Genomic DNA, 22,832 nt, shown 5'->3' on the forward strand with positions numbered 1-22,832 from the left:
AGAATTGGCTCGCCTGCTGGACACCCGTATGAACTGAAGGGCAGTCCCATTCCTAACCCATAGAGTTAAAGCTGATGTCAGTCCAGCCTCAGCTTTTCTGGGAAGGCTGTCCACGAGGTTGAGGACTGTTTCTAGGAATGTCTGACCTTTCTTCCAGAAGGTCATTGGTGAGGTCACACTCTGATGGTGGTGGAGAAGGCCTGGCTCTCAGTCTCTGCTCTAATTCATCCCAAAGGTGTTCTATGGGGTTCAGGTCAGGACACTGTGCAGGTCATCACACCAGACTCTGTCCTCCATGTCTTCATGGACCTTTGGTCACTGCTGCTCAGTCATGGCAGAAGAGGAAGGGGCCGCTCCAAACTGTTCCCTCAAGGTTGGGATCATGGAATTGTCCACAATGTATTGGTGTCCTGAAGCATTCAGAGTTCCTTTCACTGGACGTAAGCCCAAGTCCTGAAAAACAAGCCCACACCATAATACCTCCTCCACCGAATTTCTCTCGTGGCACAATGCCGTCCCAGATGTATCGTTGTCCTGGCAACCTTCAAACCCAGACTTGTCCATCAGATTTCCAGATGGAAAAGTCTGATTCATCCCTCCAGAGACGGCGTCTCCGCTGCCCTGGCGTCCAGTGGCGGCGTGATTTCCACCGCCGCATCCACGCTTTGCATTGTACTTGACGTGCGTTTGGATGCAGCTGCTCGGCCGTGGAAACCCGTTCCATGAAGCTCTCTGCGTGCTGGACTTGGACTGAGCTGAAGGTCACATGACGTCTGGAGCTCTGCAGCAACTGACTGCAGAAAGTTGACCTTTCTTTGACCTTTAGCATCCTCTGACCCCTCTCCATCAGGTTAGTGGTCGACCACTTGGAGGCTGAGCTGCTGTTGTTCCCAAACTCTGATAGAACTGACAGCTTCTCCCTATGTTGAAGTTGGACTCCACCTGCTGATCGAGTCATTGAACACGTCACGTGGCCAAGAGCCAAGTCCCTGATTGGTTGACGTGATTCGTTAACCTCACCAAAGTTAGTGTTTTAACTCCAGACAAACTGCGACACCAAATCGTACCGCAAGGTCTCTGATCACGGCTGTACTTTGGCTAAATATTAAAACTGGACGCCTCTGCGGCGCCAATCACGTTGATTGTGAAAACAGCATCAGAGCCTCCAAGTTCAGCTTCAGCATCAGTTCTATTGATGTGTCAAAATCATCAGGAAAAACTCCTCCACCTCATCAAAGGGTGGAGCTTCAGAGAAGAACAGACGGAGGCGGAGAAGTCTGCAGCAGGTCAAAGCCAGCTCTTCAAACTCTTTATTTCTCAAACCTGAACTGTTGCTCTAAAACAAAGGAGTGTGACTAAAGGCTACTGTAGCCGTAACAGACGCCGCAGACCCAAAGGCTTTCTTCAAAGCTTCTGAATCAGAATGGAAGAGGCTCCGCCTCCTCCGTTGCAGATGCTCGCCAGCCCAAACTGACCAGTTTTCAGGTTGTGGACCATGTGACCCACGATCCTCGCTCCAGACATCCTGTGGAGTAGAAGTGTGCAGTAGTGATTTTAGTGAGCACTGAAGGACACTGGTTCTATCAGGAACCAGGACAAGTGACCTCTGACCTTCCCTCCCTCTGATGTGACCATTCTATTGACAGAAAAACCTTTTGGATCAGCACCACCGTGTAAAACCCATGAACCAAAAGTTCAGCACTACCAGCTCATGAAATAAAGGGATTGTGTTTAAAATGCTTTAGTTTTTCACATTTTTCTGCAATCTTTTTGTTCAACCCATGGAATAAAAGCTGAAAGTCTGCACTTCAATGGCATCTGAGTTGTTTGATTTCAAATTCACGGTGTTAATGTACAGAAACTAAAGTAGAAAGAATGTGTCTCTGTCCAAAGATTTATGGTCTGACTGTCTTCCTGGCTGTCATGTTTGAGCAGATCAACGGAAATAAATGTGTCGTGTTTAGACACGTTTTTCTAGTTATTGTCAATCACTGATGAGAATTGTGGAAAACAATTACCATTGATATGTGAGCAATCAGTTCATAGTCTTCAAATACCTGCTGCTAATTATCTATAGCTGTCTGGTTTGTTTTTTGGGGACATTTGCAGTAAAAGTTGCTGATCCTTGATCTAGACGGACCAAAATCCTTTCCCGGCCACGCCTCTCCGCAGTAGAACCGGACTCAGGAGGGTCAAAGGTCAGGAGAATCGTCTCCAGGTGTTCTGCAGCCGTGATGAAGGCTCCGTTTGCATCAGCTGCTTACCCAATGGGGTGTCCCAGAGAGACTGCCCCCCCATTGATGTTGACCTTGGTGGGGTCGATGTCCAGCATCTTGATGTTGGCTAGAACCACCACGCTGAAGGCTTCGTTGATCTCCCACATGGAAACGTCCTCCTTGGTCAGCCCTGCAGCCTTCAGCACCTGCAGTGATGTCATCAGCAAAGGTGGACTTCAAAGAGCAGCTTAGGGACACTCACACGCCCTCTACAGAACGACGTTTTTGCTCTTCCTAAACGTCCGTCTACGTAGGAGGTCTGATGGTCCACATAGTTCTCCATGTTTGAGCGTCAGGACGTCCTCTTCTGAGCTTCTGTTGGTAACCGGGCCCTGATGGACCTAGACGTGCAGAGGGGAACCAATGCAAAGAACCAGAACCTCCTGGACGAGCTTCCGTCTCCTCAAGGAGTAGCTGAGGTTTTTTAACATGTTGTGATTTGATTGTGGATTTTTTATCTGTACAGTGTCCTTGGAAAGGCGCTTTGAAACCAAATGTATTATTATTATTATTATAGAGGGGGGGTCTCTAGCCATGAGAGACACCTTTGTGAAGCGGGGAGGGGGGTCTGGACCAGGGCTGGTGTTTATCACTGATTCTGTTACTTCAGGATAAAGTGGAAACAAACAAACATTTCTTTTCTGACGGCTTTTAGGCTTTTTCTAAGTGTTCAAATGACCAACGACTTTGACCACTCACTGATCACTGACTGGCCAAAGCCCGGCGGCTAAAAGCCTTTTGCCGCTCAGCCGATGGATGTTTGTGGCGTTTCCTCACCTTTGGCACGGCGAAGGCAGGAGCGATGGGAAAATCGATGGGAGCCACTGCAGCGTCTGCAAAGGCTTGGAGAAAACAGCAGCTTACAACCAGAAAGACCTCCTGTGCTGCCACACGGGGCGGGGTGGGGGCGGGAGCTTACCCACAATCCTGGCCAGCGGCACCACGCCCAGGCGGCCTGCCGCCGCCGCCGTCATCAGCACCAGAGCCGCAGCGCCGTCGTTCAGAGTGCTGGCGTTTGCTGCAGTCACCGTGCCTAAACATGATAGAAAATGACCCATCCTCCAGGTTTCTCAAAGTACAAATACTTGAGTAATCTGATTAATCAAGAGTAGCAGTTATTGTATTATAGACGAAAGATCCTTTCAAACTAAAGTGTTTGAGTGATGCAGAGCAATCAGTCATTGTAACAGTGACCTTATGACCCGTGGAGGGTCATGAGGTCACTGTTACCGTAACCTTTTTCAGTTCAGCCGCTCCTCCCTGACCCTGGAGGGGTCAGGGAGGAGCGGCTGCACCTAAAGGGGAGCACAGGCGTGTCGTTCCCTTGAAGCAAAATCAAAATGTCAGTTTGACAGCAGTGTCTTCCCTGTAACAGCAGAAGCCGCAGTGCTCGCACTATTCACAGTTTATTCTTTAGTGATGATAAATATTCAAATGTACCACCAGTTCAATCATTTTCAGAGCTTTAATTAAGCTTTGTTTTGTTAAAATTGGTTAAGAAATGAGGGAGCTAGCCTGAAGTTTGTGGTTGATGCCTGCGTGTCCTAAACTGGAACAGCAGGGTTCGGTTGGATGGCACGGCGCCACACGTGCACGTCACTGTATATACAAGCCAAGGTCAATCTAGTGATATATATGGAGTCTGTGACAGACTGGAGGCCATCATCACCCAACAGTAGCTGGGATAGGCCCATGACCCCGTGACCCCCAAAGGGATGGCTGGACGTGCCGGCCAGAGCATCTGCTACTCGTCTTTTGAAAATAGATTTGCTGCTCATGAATGTGGATTCCTGTCAGCTACCGTTCTCCTTCAGGAACACCGGCCTCAGTTTGGGGACCTTGCTGAAGTCCACGCGCCTCCACTCCTCATCTTCGGACACCACCACGTCCTGCTTGCCTGCAGACAGACCAGCTGTTTGGTGTTTTCTCAGGGTCCATCCATGACCACAAACAGGTGAGCAAGCTCCCAGTACCTTTCTGGGGAATGCTAACCGGAACAATCTCCTTGGCAAACACACCAGCCTCATACGCTGCTCTGCTGCGACTGTATGAGCTGATGGCGAAGGCGTCCTGCTCCTCTCTGCTGATGCGGCTGTTCTTGGCTGTGTTTTCTGCACAGTTGCCCTGACAACCACACAGGTCAACAGGCGGTTACCTCCAAAAACGTGACTATGTGTGACCTCAAATCAGCTGAAGACAGCTACCATGTGGAACTTGTTATAAACGTCTGTGAGTCCATCCTTGACTATCAGGTCCTCCATCTTCACCCCCCCGTAGGCTGGGGTCTCTCTGGCCATCACGTATGGGACGTTGGACATGCTCTCCATGCCTCCAGCCACCATCACGTCCTAAAAGCAAATGATTCCTCCGCTGGTGAGGGTCAGGACGCTGAGACAGCTGACACACAACAATAACACAAACTAACCTGACACACAACAGTAACACAAACTAAGCTGACATCAGTAACACAAACTAAGCTGACACACAACAATAACACAAACTAAGCTGACACACAACAGTAACACAAACTAAGCTGACACACAACAGTAACACAAACTAAGCTGACATCAGTAACACAAACTAAGCTGACACACAACAATAACACAAACTAACCTGACACACAACAGTAACACAAACTAAGCTGACACAACAATAACACAAACTAAGCTGACACACAACAGTAACACAAACTAAGCTGACATCAGTAACACAAACTAAGCTGACACACAACAATAACACAAACTAACCTGACACACAACAGTAACACAAACTAAGCTGACACACAACAATAACACAAACTAAGCTGACATCAGTAACACAAACTAAGCTGACACACAACAATAACACAAACTAAGCTGACACACAACAGTAACACAAACTAAGCTGACATCAGTAACACAAAGTAAGCTGACACACAACAGTAACACAAAGTAAGCTGACACACATCAGTAACACAAACTAAGCTGACACACATCAGTAACACAAACTAAGCTGACACACAACAGTAAAACAAACTAAGCTGACACACAACAATAACACAAACTAAGCTGACATCAGTAACACAAACTAAGCTGACACACAACAGTAAAACAAACTAAGCTGACACACAACAATAACACAAACTAAGCTGACATCAGTAACACAAACTAAGCTGACACACAACAGTAAAACAAACTAAACTGACACAACAATAACACAAACTAAGCTGACATCAGTAACACAAACTAAGCTGACACACAACAGTAACACAAACTAAGCTGACACACAACAATAAAACAAACTAAGCTGACACACAACAATAACACAAACTAACCTGACACACAACAGTAACACAAACTAAGCTGACACACAACAGTAACACAAACTAAGCTGACACACAACAATAACACAAACTAAGCTGACACACAACAGTAACACAAACTAAGCTGACATCAGTAACACAAACTAAGCTGACACACAACAATAACACAAACTAAGCTGACACACAACAGTAACACAAACTAAGCTGACACACAACAGTAACACAAACTAAGCTGACATCAGTAACACAAACTAAGCTGACACACAACAATAACACAAACTAACCTGACACACAACAGTAACACAAACTAAGCTGACACACAACAATAACACAAACTAAGCTGACACACAACAGTAACACAAACTAAGCTGACATCAGTAACACAAACTAAGCTGACACACAACAATAACACAAACTAACCTGACACACAACAGTAACACAAACTAAGCTGACACACAACAATAACACAAACTAACCTGACACACAACAGTAACACAAACTAAGCTGACACACAACAATAACACAAACTAAGCTGACATCAGTAACACAAACTAAGCTGACACACAACAATAACACAAACTAAGCTGACACACAACAGTAACACAAACTAAGCTGACATCAGTAACACAAAGTAAGCTGACACACAACAGTAACACAAAGTAAGCTGACACACATCAGTAACACAAACTAAGCTGACACACATCAGTAACACAAACTAAGCTGACACACAACAGTAAAACAAACTAAGCTGACACACAAAAATAACACAAACTAAGCTGACATCAGTAACACAAACTAAGCTGACACACAACAGTAAAACAAACTAAGCTGACACACAACAATAACACAAACTAAGCTGACATCAGTAACACAAACTAAGCTGACACACAACAGTAAAACAAACTAAACTGACACACAACAATAACACAAACTAAGCTGACATCAGTAACACAAACTAAGCTGACACACAACAGTAACACAAACTAAACTGACACACAACAATAAAACAAACTAAGCTGACACACAACAATAACACAAACTAACCTGACACACAACAGTAACACAAACTAAGCTGACACACAACAGTAACACAAACTAAGCTGACACACAACAATAACACAAACTAAGCTGACACACAACAGTAACACAAACTAAGCTGACATCAGTAACACAAACTAAGCTGACACACAACAATAACACAAACTAAGCTGACACACAACAGTAACACAAACTAAGCTGACACACAACAGTAACACAAACTAAGCTGACATCAGTAACACAAACTAAGCTGACACACAACAATAACACAAACTAACCTGACACACAACAGTAACACAAACTAAGCTGACACACAACAATAACACAAACTAAGCTGACACACAACAGTAACACAAACTAAGCTGACATCAGTAACACAAACTAAGCTGACACACAACAATAACACAAACTAACCTGACACACAACAGTAACACAAACTAAGCTGACACACAACAATAACACAAACTAACCTGACACACAACAGTAACACAAACTAAGCTGACACACAACAATAACACAAACTAAGCTGACATCAGTAACACAAACTAAGCTGACACACAACAATAACACAAACTAAGCTGACACACAACAATAACACAAACTAAGCTGACACACAACAGTAACACAAACTAAGCTGACATCAGTAACACAAAGTAAGCTGACACACAACAGTAACACAAAGTAAGCTGACAAACATCAGTAACACAAACTAAGCTGACACACATCAGTAACACAAACTAAGCTGACACACAACAGTAAAACAAACTAAGCTGACACACAACAATAACACAAACTAAGCTGACATCAGTAACACAAACTAAGCTGACACACAACAGTAAAACAAACTAAGCTGACACACAACAATAACACAAACTAAGCTGACATCAGTAACACAAACTAAGCTGACACACAACAGTAAAACAAACTAAGCTGACACACAACAATAACACAAACTAAGCTGACACACAACAATAGAACAAACTAAGCTGACACACAACAGTAACACAAACTAAGCTGACACACAACAATAACACAAACTAAGCTGACACACATCAGTAACACAAACTAAGCTGACATCAGTAACACAAACTAAGCTGACACACAACAATAACACAAAGTAAGCTGACACACAACAATAACACAAACTAAGCTGACACACAACAGTAACACAAACTAAGCTGACACACAACAATAACACAAACTAACCTGACACACAACAATAACACAAACTAAGCTGACATCAGTAACACAAACTAAGCTGACACACAACAATAACACAAACTAAGCTGACACACAACAATAACACAAACTAAGCTGACACACAACAATAACACAAACTAAGCTGACACACAACAATTACACAAACTAAGCTGACACACAACGGTAACACAAACTAAGCTGACACACAACAGTAAAACAAACTAAGCTGACACACAACAGTAACACAAACTAAGCTGACACACAACAGTAACACAAACTAAGCTGACATCAGTAACACAAACTAAGCTGACACACAACAATAACACAAAGTAAGCTGACACACAACAGTAACACAAAGAAAGCTGACATCAGTAACATAAACTAAGCTGACACACAACAATAACACAAAGTAAGCTGACATCAGTAACACAAACTAAGCTGACACACAACAATAACACAAACTAAGCTGACACACAACAATAACACAAACTAAGCTGACACACAACAATAACACAAACTAAGCTGACACACATCAGTAACACAAACTAAGCTGACACACAACAATAACACAAACTAAGCTGACACACAACAGTAACACAAACTAAGCTGACACACAACAGTAACACAAACTAAGCTGACACACATCAGTAACACAAACTAAGCTGACACACAACAATAACACAAACTAAGCTGACACACAACAATAACACAAACTAAGCTGACACACAACAATTACACAAACTAAGCTGACACACAACGGTAACACAAACTAAGCTGACACACAACAGTAAAACAAACTAAGCTGACACACAACAGTAACACAAACTAAGCTGACACACAACAATAACACAAACTAAGCTGACACACAACAGTAACACAAACTAAGCTGACACACAACAATAACACAAACTAAGCTGACACACAACAGTAACACAAAGAAAGCTGACATCAGTAACACAAACTAAGCTGACACACAACAATAACACAAAGTAAGCTGACATCAGTAACACAAACTAAGCTGACACACAACAATAACACAAACTAAGCTGACACACAACAATAACACAAACTAAGCTGACATCAGTAACACAAACTAAGCTGACACACAACAATAACACAAACTAAGCTGACACACAACAATAACACAAACTAAGCTGACATCAGTAACACAAACTAAGCTGACACACAACAATAACACAAAGTAAGCTGACACACAACAATAACACAAACTAAGCTGACACACAACAGTAACACAAACTAAGCTGACACACAACAATAACACAAACTAAAATGACACACAACAATAACACAAACTAAGCTGACACACAACAGTAACACAAAGAAAGCTGACATCAGTAACACAAACTAAGCTGACACACAACAATAACACAAAGTAAGCTGACACACAACAGTAACACAAAGAAAGCTGACATCAGTAACACAAACTAAGCTGACACACATCAGTAACACAAACTAAGCTGACACACATCAGTAACACAAACTAAGCTGACACACAACAGTAACACAAACTAAGCTGACACACAACAATAACACAAACTAAGCTGACACACAACAATAACACAAACTAAGCTGACACACATCAGTAACACAAACTAAGCTGACATCAGTAACACAAACTAAGCTGACACACAACAATAACACAAACTAAGCTGACACACAACAATAACACAAACTAAGCTGACACACAACAGTAACACAAACTAAGCTGACACACAACAATAACACAAACTAAGCTGACACACAACAATAACACAAACTAAGCTGACACACAACAATAACACAAACTAAGCTGACACACAACAAGAACACAAACTAAGCTGACATCAGTAACACAAACTAAGCTGACACACAACAGTAAAACAAACTAAGCTGACACACAACAGTAACACAAACTAAGCTGACACACAACAGTAACACAAACTAAGCTGACATCAGTAACACAAACTAAGCTGACACACAACAAGAACACAAAGTAAGCTGACACACAACAATAACACAAAGTAAGCTGACACACAACAATAACACAAACTAAGCTGACACACAACAGTAACACAAAGTAAGCTGACACACAACAGTAACACAAAGAAAGCTGACATCAGTAACACAAACTAAGCTGACACACTACAATAACACAAAGTAAGCTGACACACAACAGTAACACAAATAAAGCTGACATCAGTAACACAAACTAAGCTGACACACATCAGTAACACAAACTAAGCTGACACACAACAGTAACACAAAGTAAGCTGACAAACAACAGTAACACAAACTAAGCTGACACACAACAATAACACAAACTAAGCTGACACACATCAGTAACACAAACTAAGCTGACACACAACAGTAACACAAAGTAAGCTGACAACAGTAACACAAAGTAAGCTGACATCAGTAACACAAACTAAGCTGACACACAACAATAACACAAACTAAGCTGACACACAACAATAACACAAACTAAGCTGACATCAGTAACACAAACTAAGCTGACACACATCAGTAACACAAACTAAGCTGACACACAACAATAACACAAACTAAGCTGACACACAACAATAACACAAACTAAGCTGACACACAACAGTAAAACAAACTAAGCTGACACACAACAGTAACACAAAGTAAGCTGACACACAACAGTAACACAAACTAAGCTGACATCAGTAACACAAACTAAGCTGACACACAACAATAACACAAAGTAAGCTGACACACAACAGTAACACAAAGAAAGCTGACATCAGTAACACAAACTAAGCTGACACACAACAGTAACACAAACTAAGCTGACACACAACAATAACACAAACTAAGCTGACACACAACAATAACACAAAGTAAGCTGACACACAACAGTAACACAAAGAAAGCTGACATCAGTAACACAAACTAAGCTGACACACAACAATAACACAAAGTAAGCTGACATCAGTAACACAAACTAAGCTGACACACAACAATAACACAAACTAAGCTGACACACAACAATAACACAAAGTAAGCTGACACACAACAGTAACACAAAGAAAGCTGACATCAGTAACACAAACTAAGCTGACACACAACAATAACACAAAGTAAGCTGACACACATCAGTAACACAAACTAAGCTGACACACAACAGTAACACAAAGTAAGCTGACATCAGTAACACAAAGTAAGCTGACACACAACAGTAACACAAAGTAAGCTGACACACATCAGTAACACAAACTAAGCTGACATCAGTAACACAAACTAAGCTGACACACAACAATAACACAAACTAAGCTGACACACAACAGTAACACAAACTAAGCTGACACACAACAGTAACACAAACTAAGCTGACATCAGTAACACAAACTAAGCTGACACACAACAATAACACAAACTAACCTGACACACAACAATAACACAAACTAAGCTGACACACAACAATAACACAAACTAAGCTGACATCAGTAACACAAACAAAGCTGACACACAACAATAACACAAACTAAGCTGACATCAGTAACACAAACTAAGCTGACACATAACAATAACACAAAGTAAGCTGACACACAACAGTAACACAAAGAAAGCTGACATCAGTAACACAAACTAAGCTGACACACATCAGTAAAACAAACTAAGCTGACACACAACAATAACACAAACTAAGCTGACACACAACAATAACACAAACTAAGCTGACATCAGTAGCACAAACTAAGCTGACACACATCAGTAACACAAACTAAGCTGACACACAATAACACAAACTAAGCTGACACACAACAGTAAAACAAACTAAGCTGACACACAACAGTAACACAAAGTAAGCTGACACACAACAATAACACAAACTAAGCTGACATCAGTAGCACAAACTAAGCTGACACACAACAATAACACAAACTAAGCTGACACACAATAACACAAACTAAGCTGACACACAACAGTAAAACAAACTAAGCTGACACACAACAGTAACACAAAGTAAGCTGACACACAACAGTAACACAAACTAAGCTGACATCAGTAACACAAACTAAGCTGACACACAACAATAACACAAAGTAAGCTGACACACAACAGTAACACAAAGAAAGCTGACATCAGTAACACAAACTAAGCTGACACACAACAGTAACACAAACTAAGCTGACACACAACAATAACACAAACTAAGCTGACACACAACAATAACACAAAGTAAGCTGACACACAACAGTAACACAAAGAAAGCTGACATCAGTAACACAAACTAAGCTGACACACAACAATAACACAAAGTAAGCTGACACACAACAGTAACACAAAGAAAGCTGACATCAGTAACACAAACTAAGCTGACACACATCAGTAACACAAACTAAGCTGACATCAGTAACACAAACTAAGCTGACACACAACAGTAACACAAACTAAGCTGACACACAACAATAACACAAACTAAGCTGACACACAACAATAACACAAACTAAGCTGACACACAACAATAACACAAACTAAGCTGACACACAACAATAACACAAACTAAGCTGACACACAACAATAACACAAACTAAGCTGACACACAACGGTAACACAAACTAAGCTGACACACAACAGTAAAACAAACTAAGCTGACACACAACAGTAACACAAACTAAGCTGACACACAACAGTAACACAAACTAAGCTGACACACAACAGTAACACAAACTAAGCTGACACACAACAGTAACACAAAGTAAGCTGACATCAGTAACACAAACTAAGCTGACACACAACAGTAACACAAAGTAAGCTGACATCAGTAACACAAACTAAGCTGACACACAACAATAACACAAACTAAGCTGACATCAGTAACACAAACTAAGCTGACACACAACAGTAACACAAAGTAAGCTGACACACATCAGTAACACAAAGTAAGCTGACACACAACAGTAACACAAACTAAGCTGACACACAACAATAACACAAACTAAGCTGACACACAACAATAACACAAACTAAGCTGACACACATCAGAAACACAAAGTAAGCTGACACACAACAGTAACACAAACTAAGCTGACACACAACAATAACACAAACTAAGCTGACACACAACAATAACACAAACTAAGCTGACATCAGTAACACAAAGTAAGCTGACATCAGTAACACAAAGTAAGCTGACACACAACAGTAACACAAAGTAAGCTGACACACAACAGTAACACAAAGTAAGCTGACATCAGTAACACAAAGTAAGCTGACACACAACAGTAACACAAAGTAAGCTGACACACAACAGTAACACAAAGAAAGCTGACATCAGTAACACAAACTAAGCTGACACACATCAGTAACACAAACAAAGCTGACATCAGTAACACAAACTAAGCTGACACACAACAGTAACACAAAGAAAGCTGACATCAGTAACACAAACTGAGCTGACACACATCAGTAACACAAACAAAGCTGACATCAGTAACACAAACTAAGCTGACACACAACAGTAACACAAAGTAAGCTGACACACAACAATAACACAAACTAAGCTGACACACAACAATAACACAAACTAAGCTGACACATATCAGTAACACAAACTAAGCAGACACACAACAATAACACAAACTAAGCTGACACACAACAGTAACACAAACTAAGCTGACACACAACAGTAAAACAAACTAAGCTGACACACAACAAAAACACAAACTAAGCTGACACACAACAGTAACACAAACTAAGCTGACACACAACAATAACACAAACTAAGCTGACACACAACAGTAACACAAAGAAAGCTGACATCAGTAACACAAACTAAGCTGACACACAACAATAACACAAAGTAAGCTGACATCAGTAACACAAACTAAGCTGACACACAACAGTAACACAAAGTAAGCTGACACACATCAGTAACACAAAGTAAGCTGACACACAACAGTAACACAAACTAAGCTGACACACAACAATAACACAAACTAAGCTGACACACAACAATAACACAAACTAAGCTGACATCAGTAACACAAACTAAGCTGACACACAACAGTAACACAAAGTAAGCTGACACACATCAGTAACACAAAGTAAGCTGACACACAACATTAACACAAACTAAGCTGACACACATCAGTAACACAAACTAAGCTGACACACAACAGTAACACAAACTAAGCTGACACACAACAGTAACACAAACTAAGCTGACAAACATCAGTAACACAAACTAAGCTGACACACATCAGTACCACAAACTAAGCTGACACACAACAATAACACAAACTAAGCTGACACACAACAGTAACACAAACTAAGCTGACACACAACAGTAACACAAACTAAGCTGACACACATCAGTAACACAAACTAAGCTGACACACAACAGTAACACAAACTAAGCTGACATCAGTAACACAAACTAAGCTGACACACAACAATAACACAAACTAAGCTGACACACAACAATAACACAAACTAAGCTGACACACATCAGTAACACAAACTAAGCTGACACACAACAGTAACACAAACAAACCTGACACACAACAGTAACACAAACTAAGCTGACATCAGTAACACAAACTAAGCTGACACACAACAATAACACAAACTAAGCTGACATCAGTAACACAAACTAAGCTGACACACAACAGTAACACAAACTAAGCTGACATCAGTAACACAAACTAAGCTGACACACATCAGTAACACAAACTAAGCTGACACACAACAATAACACAAACTAAGCTGACATCAGTAACACAAACTAAGCTGACACACAACAATAACACAAACTAAGCTGACACACATCAGTAACACAAAGTAAGCTGACACACAACAGTAACACAAACTGAGCTAACACACAACAATAACACAAACTAAGCTGACATCAGTAACACAAACTAAGCTGACACACAACAGTAACACAAACTAAGCTGACACACAACAGTAACACAAACTAAGCTGACATCAGTAACACAAACTAAGCTGACACACAACAGTAACACAAAGTAAGCTGACATCATTAACACAAACTAAGCTGACACACAACAGTAACACAAACTAAGCTGACATCAGTAACACAAACTAAGCTGACATCAGTAACACAAAGTAAGCTGACACACAACAGTAACACAAAGTAAGCTGACACACAACAGTAACACAAACTAAGCTGACACACAACAATAACACAAACTAAGCTGACATCAGTAACACAAACTAAGCTGACACACAACAGTAACACAAACTAAGCTGACACACAACAGTAACACAAACTAAGCTGACATCAGTAACACAAACTAAGCTGACACACAACAGTAACACAAAGTAAGCTGACATCAGTAACACAAACTAAGCTGACACACAACAGTAACACAAACTAAGCTGACATCAGTAACACAAACTAAGCTGACACACAACAATAACACAAACTAAGCTGACATCAGTAACACAAAGTAAGCTGACACACAACAGTAACACAAAGTAAGCTGACACACAACAGTAACACAAACTAAGCTGACACACAACAATAACACAAACTAAGCTGACATCAGTAACACAAACAAAGCTGACACACAACAATAACACAAACTAAGCTGACATCAGTAACACAAACTAAGCTGACACATAACAATAACACAAAGTAAGCTGACACACAACAGTAACACAAAGAAAGCTGACATCAGTAACACAAACTAAGCTGACACACATCAGTAAAACAAACTAAGCTGACACACAACAATAACACAAACTAAGCTGACACACAACAATAACACAAACTAAGCTGACATCAGTAGCACAAACTAAGCTGACACACATCAGTAACACAAACTAAGCTGACACACAACAATAACACAAACTAAGCTGACACACAACAATAACACAAACTAAGCTGACACACAACAGTAAAACAAACTAAGCTGACACACAACAGTAACACAAAGTAAGCTGACACACAACAGTAACACAAACTAAGCTGACATCAGTAACACAAACTAAGCTGACACACAACAATAACACAAAGTAAGCTGACACACAACAGTAACACAAAGAAAGCTGACATCAGTAACACAAACTAAGCTGACACACAACAGTAACACAAACTAAGCTGACACACAACAATAACACAAACTAAGCTGACACACAACAATAACACAAAGTAAGCTGACACACAACAGTAACACAAAGAAAGCTGACATCAGTAACACAAACTAAGCTGACACACAACAATAACACAAAGTAAGCTGACACACAACAGTAACACAAAGAAAGCTGACATCAGTAACACAAACTAAGCTGACACACATCAGTAACACAAACTAAGCTGACATCAGTAACACAAACTAAGCTGACACACAACAGTAACACAAACTAAGCTGACACACAACAATAACACAAACTAAGCTGACACACAACAATAACACAAACTAAGCTGACACACAACAATAACACAAACTAAGCTGACACACAACAATAACACAAACTAAGCTGACACACAACAATAACACAAACTAAGCTGACACACAACGGTAACACAAACTAAGCTGACACACAACAGTAAAACAAACTAAGCTGACACACAACAGTAACACAAACTAAGCTGACACACAACAGTAACACAAACTAAGCTGACACACAACAGTAACACAAACTAAGCTGACACACAACAGTAACACAAAGTAAGCTGACATCAGTAACACAAACTAAGCTGACAAACAACAGTAACACAAAGTAAGCTGACATCAGTAACACAAACTAAGCTGACACACAACAATAACACAAACTAAGCTGACATCAGTAACACAAACTAAGCTGACACACAACAGTAACACAAAGTAAGCTGACACACATCAGTAACACAAAGTAAGCTGACACACAACAGTAACACAAACTAAGCTGACACACAACAATAACACAAACTAAGCTGACACACAACAATAACACAAACTAAGCTGACACACATCAGTAACACAAAGTAAGCTGACACACAACAGTAACACAAACTAAGCTGACACACAACAATAACACAAACTAAGCTGACACACAACAATAACACAAACTAAGCTGACATCAGTAACACAAAGTAAGCTGACATCAGTAACACAAAGTAAGCTGACACACAACAGTAACACAAAGTAAGCTGACACACAACAGTAACACAAAGTAAGCTGACATCAGTAACACAAAGTAAGCTGACACACAACAGTAACACAAAGTAAGCTGACACACAACAGTAACACAAAGAAAGCTGACATCAGTAACACAAACTAAGCTGACACACATCAGTAACACAAACAAAGCTGACATCAGTAACACAAACTAAGCTGACACACAACAGTAACACAAAGAAAGCTGACATCAGTAACACAAACTGAGCTGACACACATCAGTAACACAAACAAAGCTGACATCAGTAACACAAACTAAGCTGACACACAACAGTAACACAAAGTAAGCTGACACACAACAATAACACAAACTAAGCTGACACACAACAATAACACAAACTAAGCTGACACATATCAGTAACACAAACTAAGCAGACACACAACAATAACACAAACTAAGCTGACACACAACAGTAACACAAACTAAGCTGACACACAACAGTAAAACAAACTAAGCTGACACACAACAAAAACACAAACTAAGCTGACACACAACAGTAACACAAACTAAGCTGACACACAACAATAACACAAACTAAGCTGACACACAACAGTAACACAAAGAAAGCTGACATCAGTAACACAAACTAAGCTGACACACAACAATAACACAAAGTAAGCTGACATCAGTAACACAAACTAAGCTGACACACAACAGTAACACAAAGTAAGCTGACACACATCAGTAACACAAAGTAAGCTGACACACAACAGTAACACAAACTAAGCTGACACACAACAATAACACAAACTAAGCTGACACACAACAATAACACAAACTAAGCTGACATCAGTAACACAAACTAAGCTGACACACAACAGTAACACAAAGTAAGCTGACACACATCAGTAACACAAAGTAAGCTGACACACAACATTAACACAAACTAAGCTGACACACAACAATAACACAAACTAAGCTGACACACAACAATAACACAAACTAAGCTGACACACAACAGTAACACAAAATAAGCTGACACACATCAGTAACACAAACTAAGCTGACACACATCAGTAACACAAAGTAAGCTGACACACAACAGTGACACAAACTAAGCTGACACAACAATAACACAAACTAAGCTGACACACAACAGTAACACAAACTAAGCTGACATCAGTAACACAAACTAAGCTGACACACAACAGTGACACAAAGTAAGCTGACACACAACAGTAACACAAACTAAGCTGACATCAGTAACACAAACTAAGCTGACATCAGTAACACAAAGTAAGCTGACACACAACAGTAACACAAACTAAGCTGACACACAACAGTAACACAAAGTAAGCTGACATCAGTTACACAAACTAAGCTGACACACAACAGTAACACAAACAAAGCTGACATCAGTAACACAAAGTAAGCTGACACAACAGTAACACAAAGTAAGCTGACACACAACAGTAACACAAACTAAGCTGACACACAACAGTAACACAAACTAAGCTGACAAACATCAGTAACACAAACTAAGCTGACACACATCAGTACCACAAACTAAGCTGACACACAACAATAACACAAACTAAGCTGACACACAACAGTAACACAAACTAAGCTGACACACAACAGTAACACAAACTAAGCTGACACACATCAGTAACACAAACTAAGCTGACATCAGTAACACAAACTAAGCTGACACACAACAGTAACACAAACTAAGCTGACACACATCAGTAACACAAAGTAAGCTGACACAACAATAACACAAAGTAAAGTGACACACAACAGTAACACAAACTAAGCTGACACACAACAGTAACACAAACTAAGCTGACATCAGTAACACAAACTAAGCTGACACACATCAGTAACACAAACTAAGCTGACACAAAACAGTAACACAAACTAAGCTGACACACAACAGTAACACAAACTAAGCTGACAAACATCAGTAACACAAACTAAGCTGACACACATCAGTACCACAAACTAAGCTGACACACAACAATAACACAAACTAAGCTGACACACAACAGTAACACAAACTAAGCTGACACACAACGTAACACAAACTAAGCTGACACACATCAGTAACACAAACTAAGCTGACACACAACAATAACACAAACTAAGCTGACATCAGTAACACAAACTAAGCTGACACACAACAATAACACAAACTAAGCTGACACACAACAATAACACAAACTAAGCTGACACACATCAGTAACACAAACTAAGCTGACACACAACAGTAACACAAACAAACCTGACACACAACAGTAACACAAACTAAGCTGACATCAGTAACACAAACTAAGCTGACACACAACAATAACACAAACTAAGCTGACATCAGTAACACAAACTAAGCTGACACACAACAGTAACACAAACTAAGCTGACATCAGTAACACAAACTAAGCTGACACACATCAGTAACACAAACTAAGCTGACACACAACAATAACACAAACTAAGCTGACATCAGTAACACAAACTAAGCTGACACACAACAATAACACAAACTAAGCTGACACACATCAGTAACACAAAGTAAGCTGACACACAACAGTAACACAAACTGAGCTAACACACAACAATAACACAAACTAAGCTGACATCAGTAACACAAACTAAGCTGACACACAACAGTAACACAAACTAAGCTGACACACAACAGTAACACAAACTAAGCTGACATCAGTAACACAAACTAAGCTGACACACAACAGTAACACAAAGTAAGCTGACATCATTAACACAAACTAAGCTGACATCAGTAACACAAAGTAAGCTGACACACAACAGTAACACAAAGTAAGCTGACACACAACAGTAACACAAACTAAGCTGACACACAACAATAACACAAACTAAGCTGACATCAGTAACACAAACTAAGCTGACACACAACAGTAACACAAACTAAGCTGACACACAACAGTAACACAAACTAAGCTGACATCAGTAACACAAACTAAGCTGACACACAACAGTAACACAAAGTAAGCTGACATCAGTAACACAAACTAAGCTGACACACAACAGTAACACAAACTAAGCTGACATCAGTAACACAAACTAAGCTGACACACAACAATAACACAAACTAAGCTGACATCAGTAACACAAAGTAAGCTGACACACAACAGTAACACAAAGTAAGCTGACACACAACAGTAACACAAACTAAGCTGACACACAACAATAACACAAACTAAGCTGACATCAGTAACACAAACTAAGCTGACACACAACAATAACACAAACTAAGCTGACACACAACAGTAACACAAACTAAGCTGACACACAACAGCAACACAAACTAAGCTGACACACATCAGTAACACAAACTAAGCTGACACACAACAGCAACACAAACTAAGCTGACACACATCAGTAACACAAACTAAGCTGACACATCACTGACATCATTCATCTGATTTTATGACCTCAGGTGTGAAACATTCTACGTTTTATTGTTTAAACGTCTAACATTCTAAACATGAGCAGCCATTCATAAGTTAGTCAGTCACCTGCATGAGACATTAGTAACCCATTTAACATGGTTAACCATCTTATTTGGTAAAATAACATTACCTGGTGACCACACATCAGACTCTGGGCTGCCATCATGATGGCTTTCATTCCAGACGCACAGACTTTGTTGATGGTTGTTGCCGGGGTTCCCAGGCTCAAGCCTGGAGACAATCAGCAATGTTTCATGTCCGTGCATTGGCTTCATCAGGAAATGGGGGTTACCTGGATGTTCCGTATACCTGCTCCTAGCAGGGCCTGTCGTGTGGGGGCCTGACCTTGTCCAGCCTGAAGCACGTTTCCCATGTAGACCTCTTTTACCTCCTCAGGAGCTATTCCTGCAGACAACAAATCTAGTCTGCAACTAGATCAAGAGGACCTAAATTCAACAACGTCCCTTCCAGAAAAAGGAGAAGACAACCTTTGACTGAACTCACCTGCTTGTTCAACAGCGCCTCTGATGGCCACAGAGCCCAGTTTGGTGGCTGGAACTGCCGCCAGGCAGCCTTTGAAAGAGCCCATGGGGGTGCGCGTGGCGCTAACGATGACCACCTCCTGAGGAGATGTAGACGATTGAAACACTGTGGGGGTAAATATTGATGAACTAAGAAGACTTTTGCAGTATCTCTGAATGATAGCATAGAAGCAGTTTAACAAAGTAAAATTAGGTTTATTTCATGGAATAACATTAAAGCTTGTCAAAACGTTGAAGCGACTTGTGAAGACAGAGTTGTTGCATCCCTACTGGACGTGCGGTAGAACTGACAAACATACTCTTACCTGGAAAGGAGGGGTGGATGTGTGTGTTCTTGACAGGACATTCTGGGTCTGCACACACAGTACCACAGTCTCAGATCATCTGTGACATGAATTCACAGCAGAATCAGGAAGCTAATGTTCACATGAAAGTGTCTTCAGAGCACTGAAGACGGGACACGTATTCTGTCACACCCATGTATTCACCGCAGTACTTTTATCTCAGTGCCCCCCCACACACACACACACACACACTCTGAAAGTCTAATTGTCCTTTGAAATGAGATTCCTGGCAGGTATTAAACAAATGTTGAAGATGTAACATTCAGAAAGATGGAGCAGCTCCCACTCGTAGACCAAGCATCTTCCATTTAAAGCAGACATCTCTCCGCTCTCCCTCTTTATTTTTTTACTTATCCAGCTCCTTTAAAGTCCATGACTGTGTGTTAAACGACCAGATGTTTATTTTAAGCAAGTTAAACACCGAAAACTGGTGACTGTGTGGTCTGGAGCTAAATGCTAACGCTAGAATGTTGTTGTCCAGGGAAGTGGTCCCTAAGCCCAGGCCACCGGAACCGGTCTGCGAGTTCCCTGCTGCCGGGCCGCAGACAAAAGAGATGATACATACGCTGACTTAGATTTTTGTAAATTTATGTTAATTTTCTAATTATGAAGGAAGTTTTATTTTGGAGAAGGACCGGATTCTGTCCACCACATCTGTCACGTGTCCTAAAACATCTGCTACCCCCTTAAAGCAGCTGCACCAGTGGCTGAATTCAAAGGCCAAACATCTGATGATTTCTGAATATCATTGCTGAATAATATGTAGTACTACACAGCATTCTTTTTGAATGCTAGACTAAGAACGTTAGATCTTAGTCCAGGGTCCATTTTCTTAAAAAAAACAACCTCACATTATTTCCATGTAAACTTACCCCCATTTGGAATAACCCTGACATTTTGATTAACAAAAACATGATTCATTTTGCTTCATGGAAGAACAAAGGAATCCAGCAGTTCCAGCATATAATTCAGAATAGAAAATTTATGTCCCTCTCAACGTTATCCTCAACCTATGGAATTAGTATAAACAAATTTCTAGAATATCAGCAGCTTAAATCAGCTATAAGCACTAAATACTGCCTGACCCAAATAGACCTAGACCCTCCCCTTACGGTAACACATTTCATGGACCTTAAAAATCCCAAACTCACCTCCAAAATTTATAAGATGTTATCAGACATAGATGAAACCATTTACTTACCCATGACAAAATGGGAGTCTGAGCTGTCATTGAATTCTAGTGATCAATTTTGGCTACAGATCTGTTTGAATGCCTTTAATATGACCAAAAGCCCTAATCTGCAACTTATTCAATACAAGATTCTCCACAGAACTCACTACACCGGACAGAGGTTATTTAAAATGGGTCTCAATCAGTCTGCTATATGCACACAGTGCATAGGTAACAACATAGACGACTATTTGCATGCCCTGTGGGTCTGTCCACCTGTCCAATCATTCTGGCGTAAGGTTTGTGAGGATTTATCAATCTGGTTTAATCATAAGATTCCTGCTTGCCCCAAATTCTGCTTATTAGGTGACCTGAATAA

General features: G+C 40.6%; 1 protein-coding gene across 3 annotated transcripts in view; it reads right to left on the reverse strand.

Moving 5' to 3' along the window:
- Positions 1–1,273: 1,273 nt before the first annotated feature.
- Positions 1,274–22,832, reverse strand: part of acat1 (acetyl-CoA acetyltransferase 1) — a 29,573-nt gene continuing 8,014 nt past the window's right edge. The window contains exons 2-12 of one of the 3 annotated variants that reach the window (XM_023962148.1): positions 21,244–21,291; positions 20,901–21,018; positions 20,706–20,801; positions 20,527–20,627; positions 4,481–4,624; positions 4,250–4,400; positions 4,078–4,173; positions 3,196–3,309; positions 3,054–3,118; positions 2,265–2,422; positions 1,275–1,525 (exon numbers count right to left, since the gene is read on the reverse strand). In XM_023962148.1, the coding sequence (XP_023817916.1) occupies positions 1,405–1,525; positions 2,265–2,422; positions 3,054–3,118; positions 3,196–3,309; positions 4,078–4,173; positions 4,250–4,400; positions 4,481–4,624; positions 20,527–20,627; positions 20,706–20,801; positions 20,901–21,018; positions 21,244–21,291 (1,212 nt within the window). In that variant the 3' untranslated portion in view covers positions 1,275–1,404. Of the gene's footprint in view, positions 1,526–2,264; positions 2,423–3,053; positions 3,119–3,195; positions 3,310–4,077; positions 4,174–4,249; positions 4,401–4,480; positions 4,625–20,526; positions 20,628–20,705; positions 20,828–20,900; positions 21,019–21,243; positions 21,298–22,832 lie in introns of those variants that run through there. The other 2 variants (XM_023962150.1, XM_023962149.1) reach the window with 2 other exon arrangements.

Source organism: Oryzias latipes, chromosome 14, assembly GCF_002234675.1.
Source record: "Oryzias latipes chromosome 14, ASM223467v1".
In the NCBI taxonomy this organism is placed as follows: Eukaryota; Metazoa; Chordata; class Actinopteri; order Beloniformes; family Adrianichthyidae; genus Oryzias; species Oryzias latipes.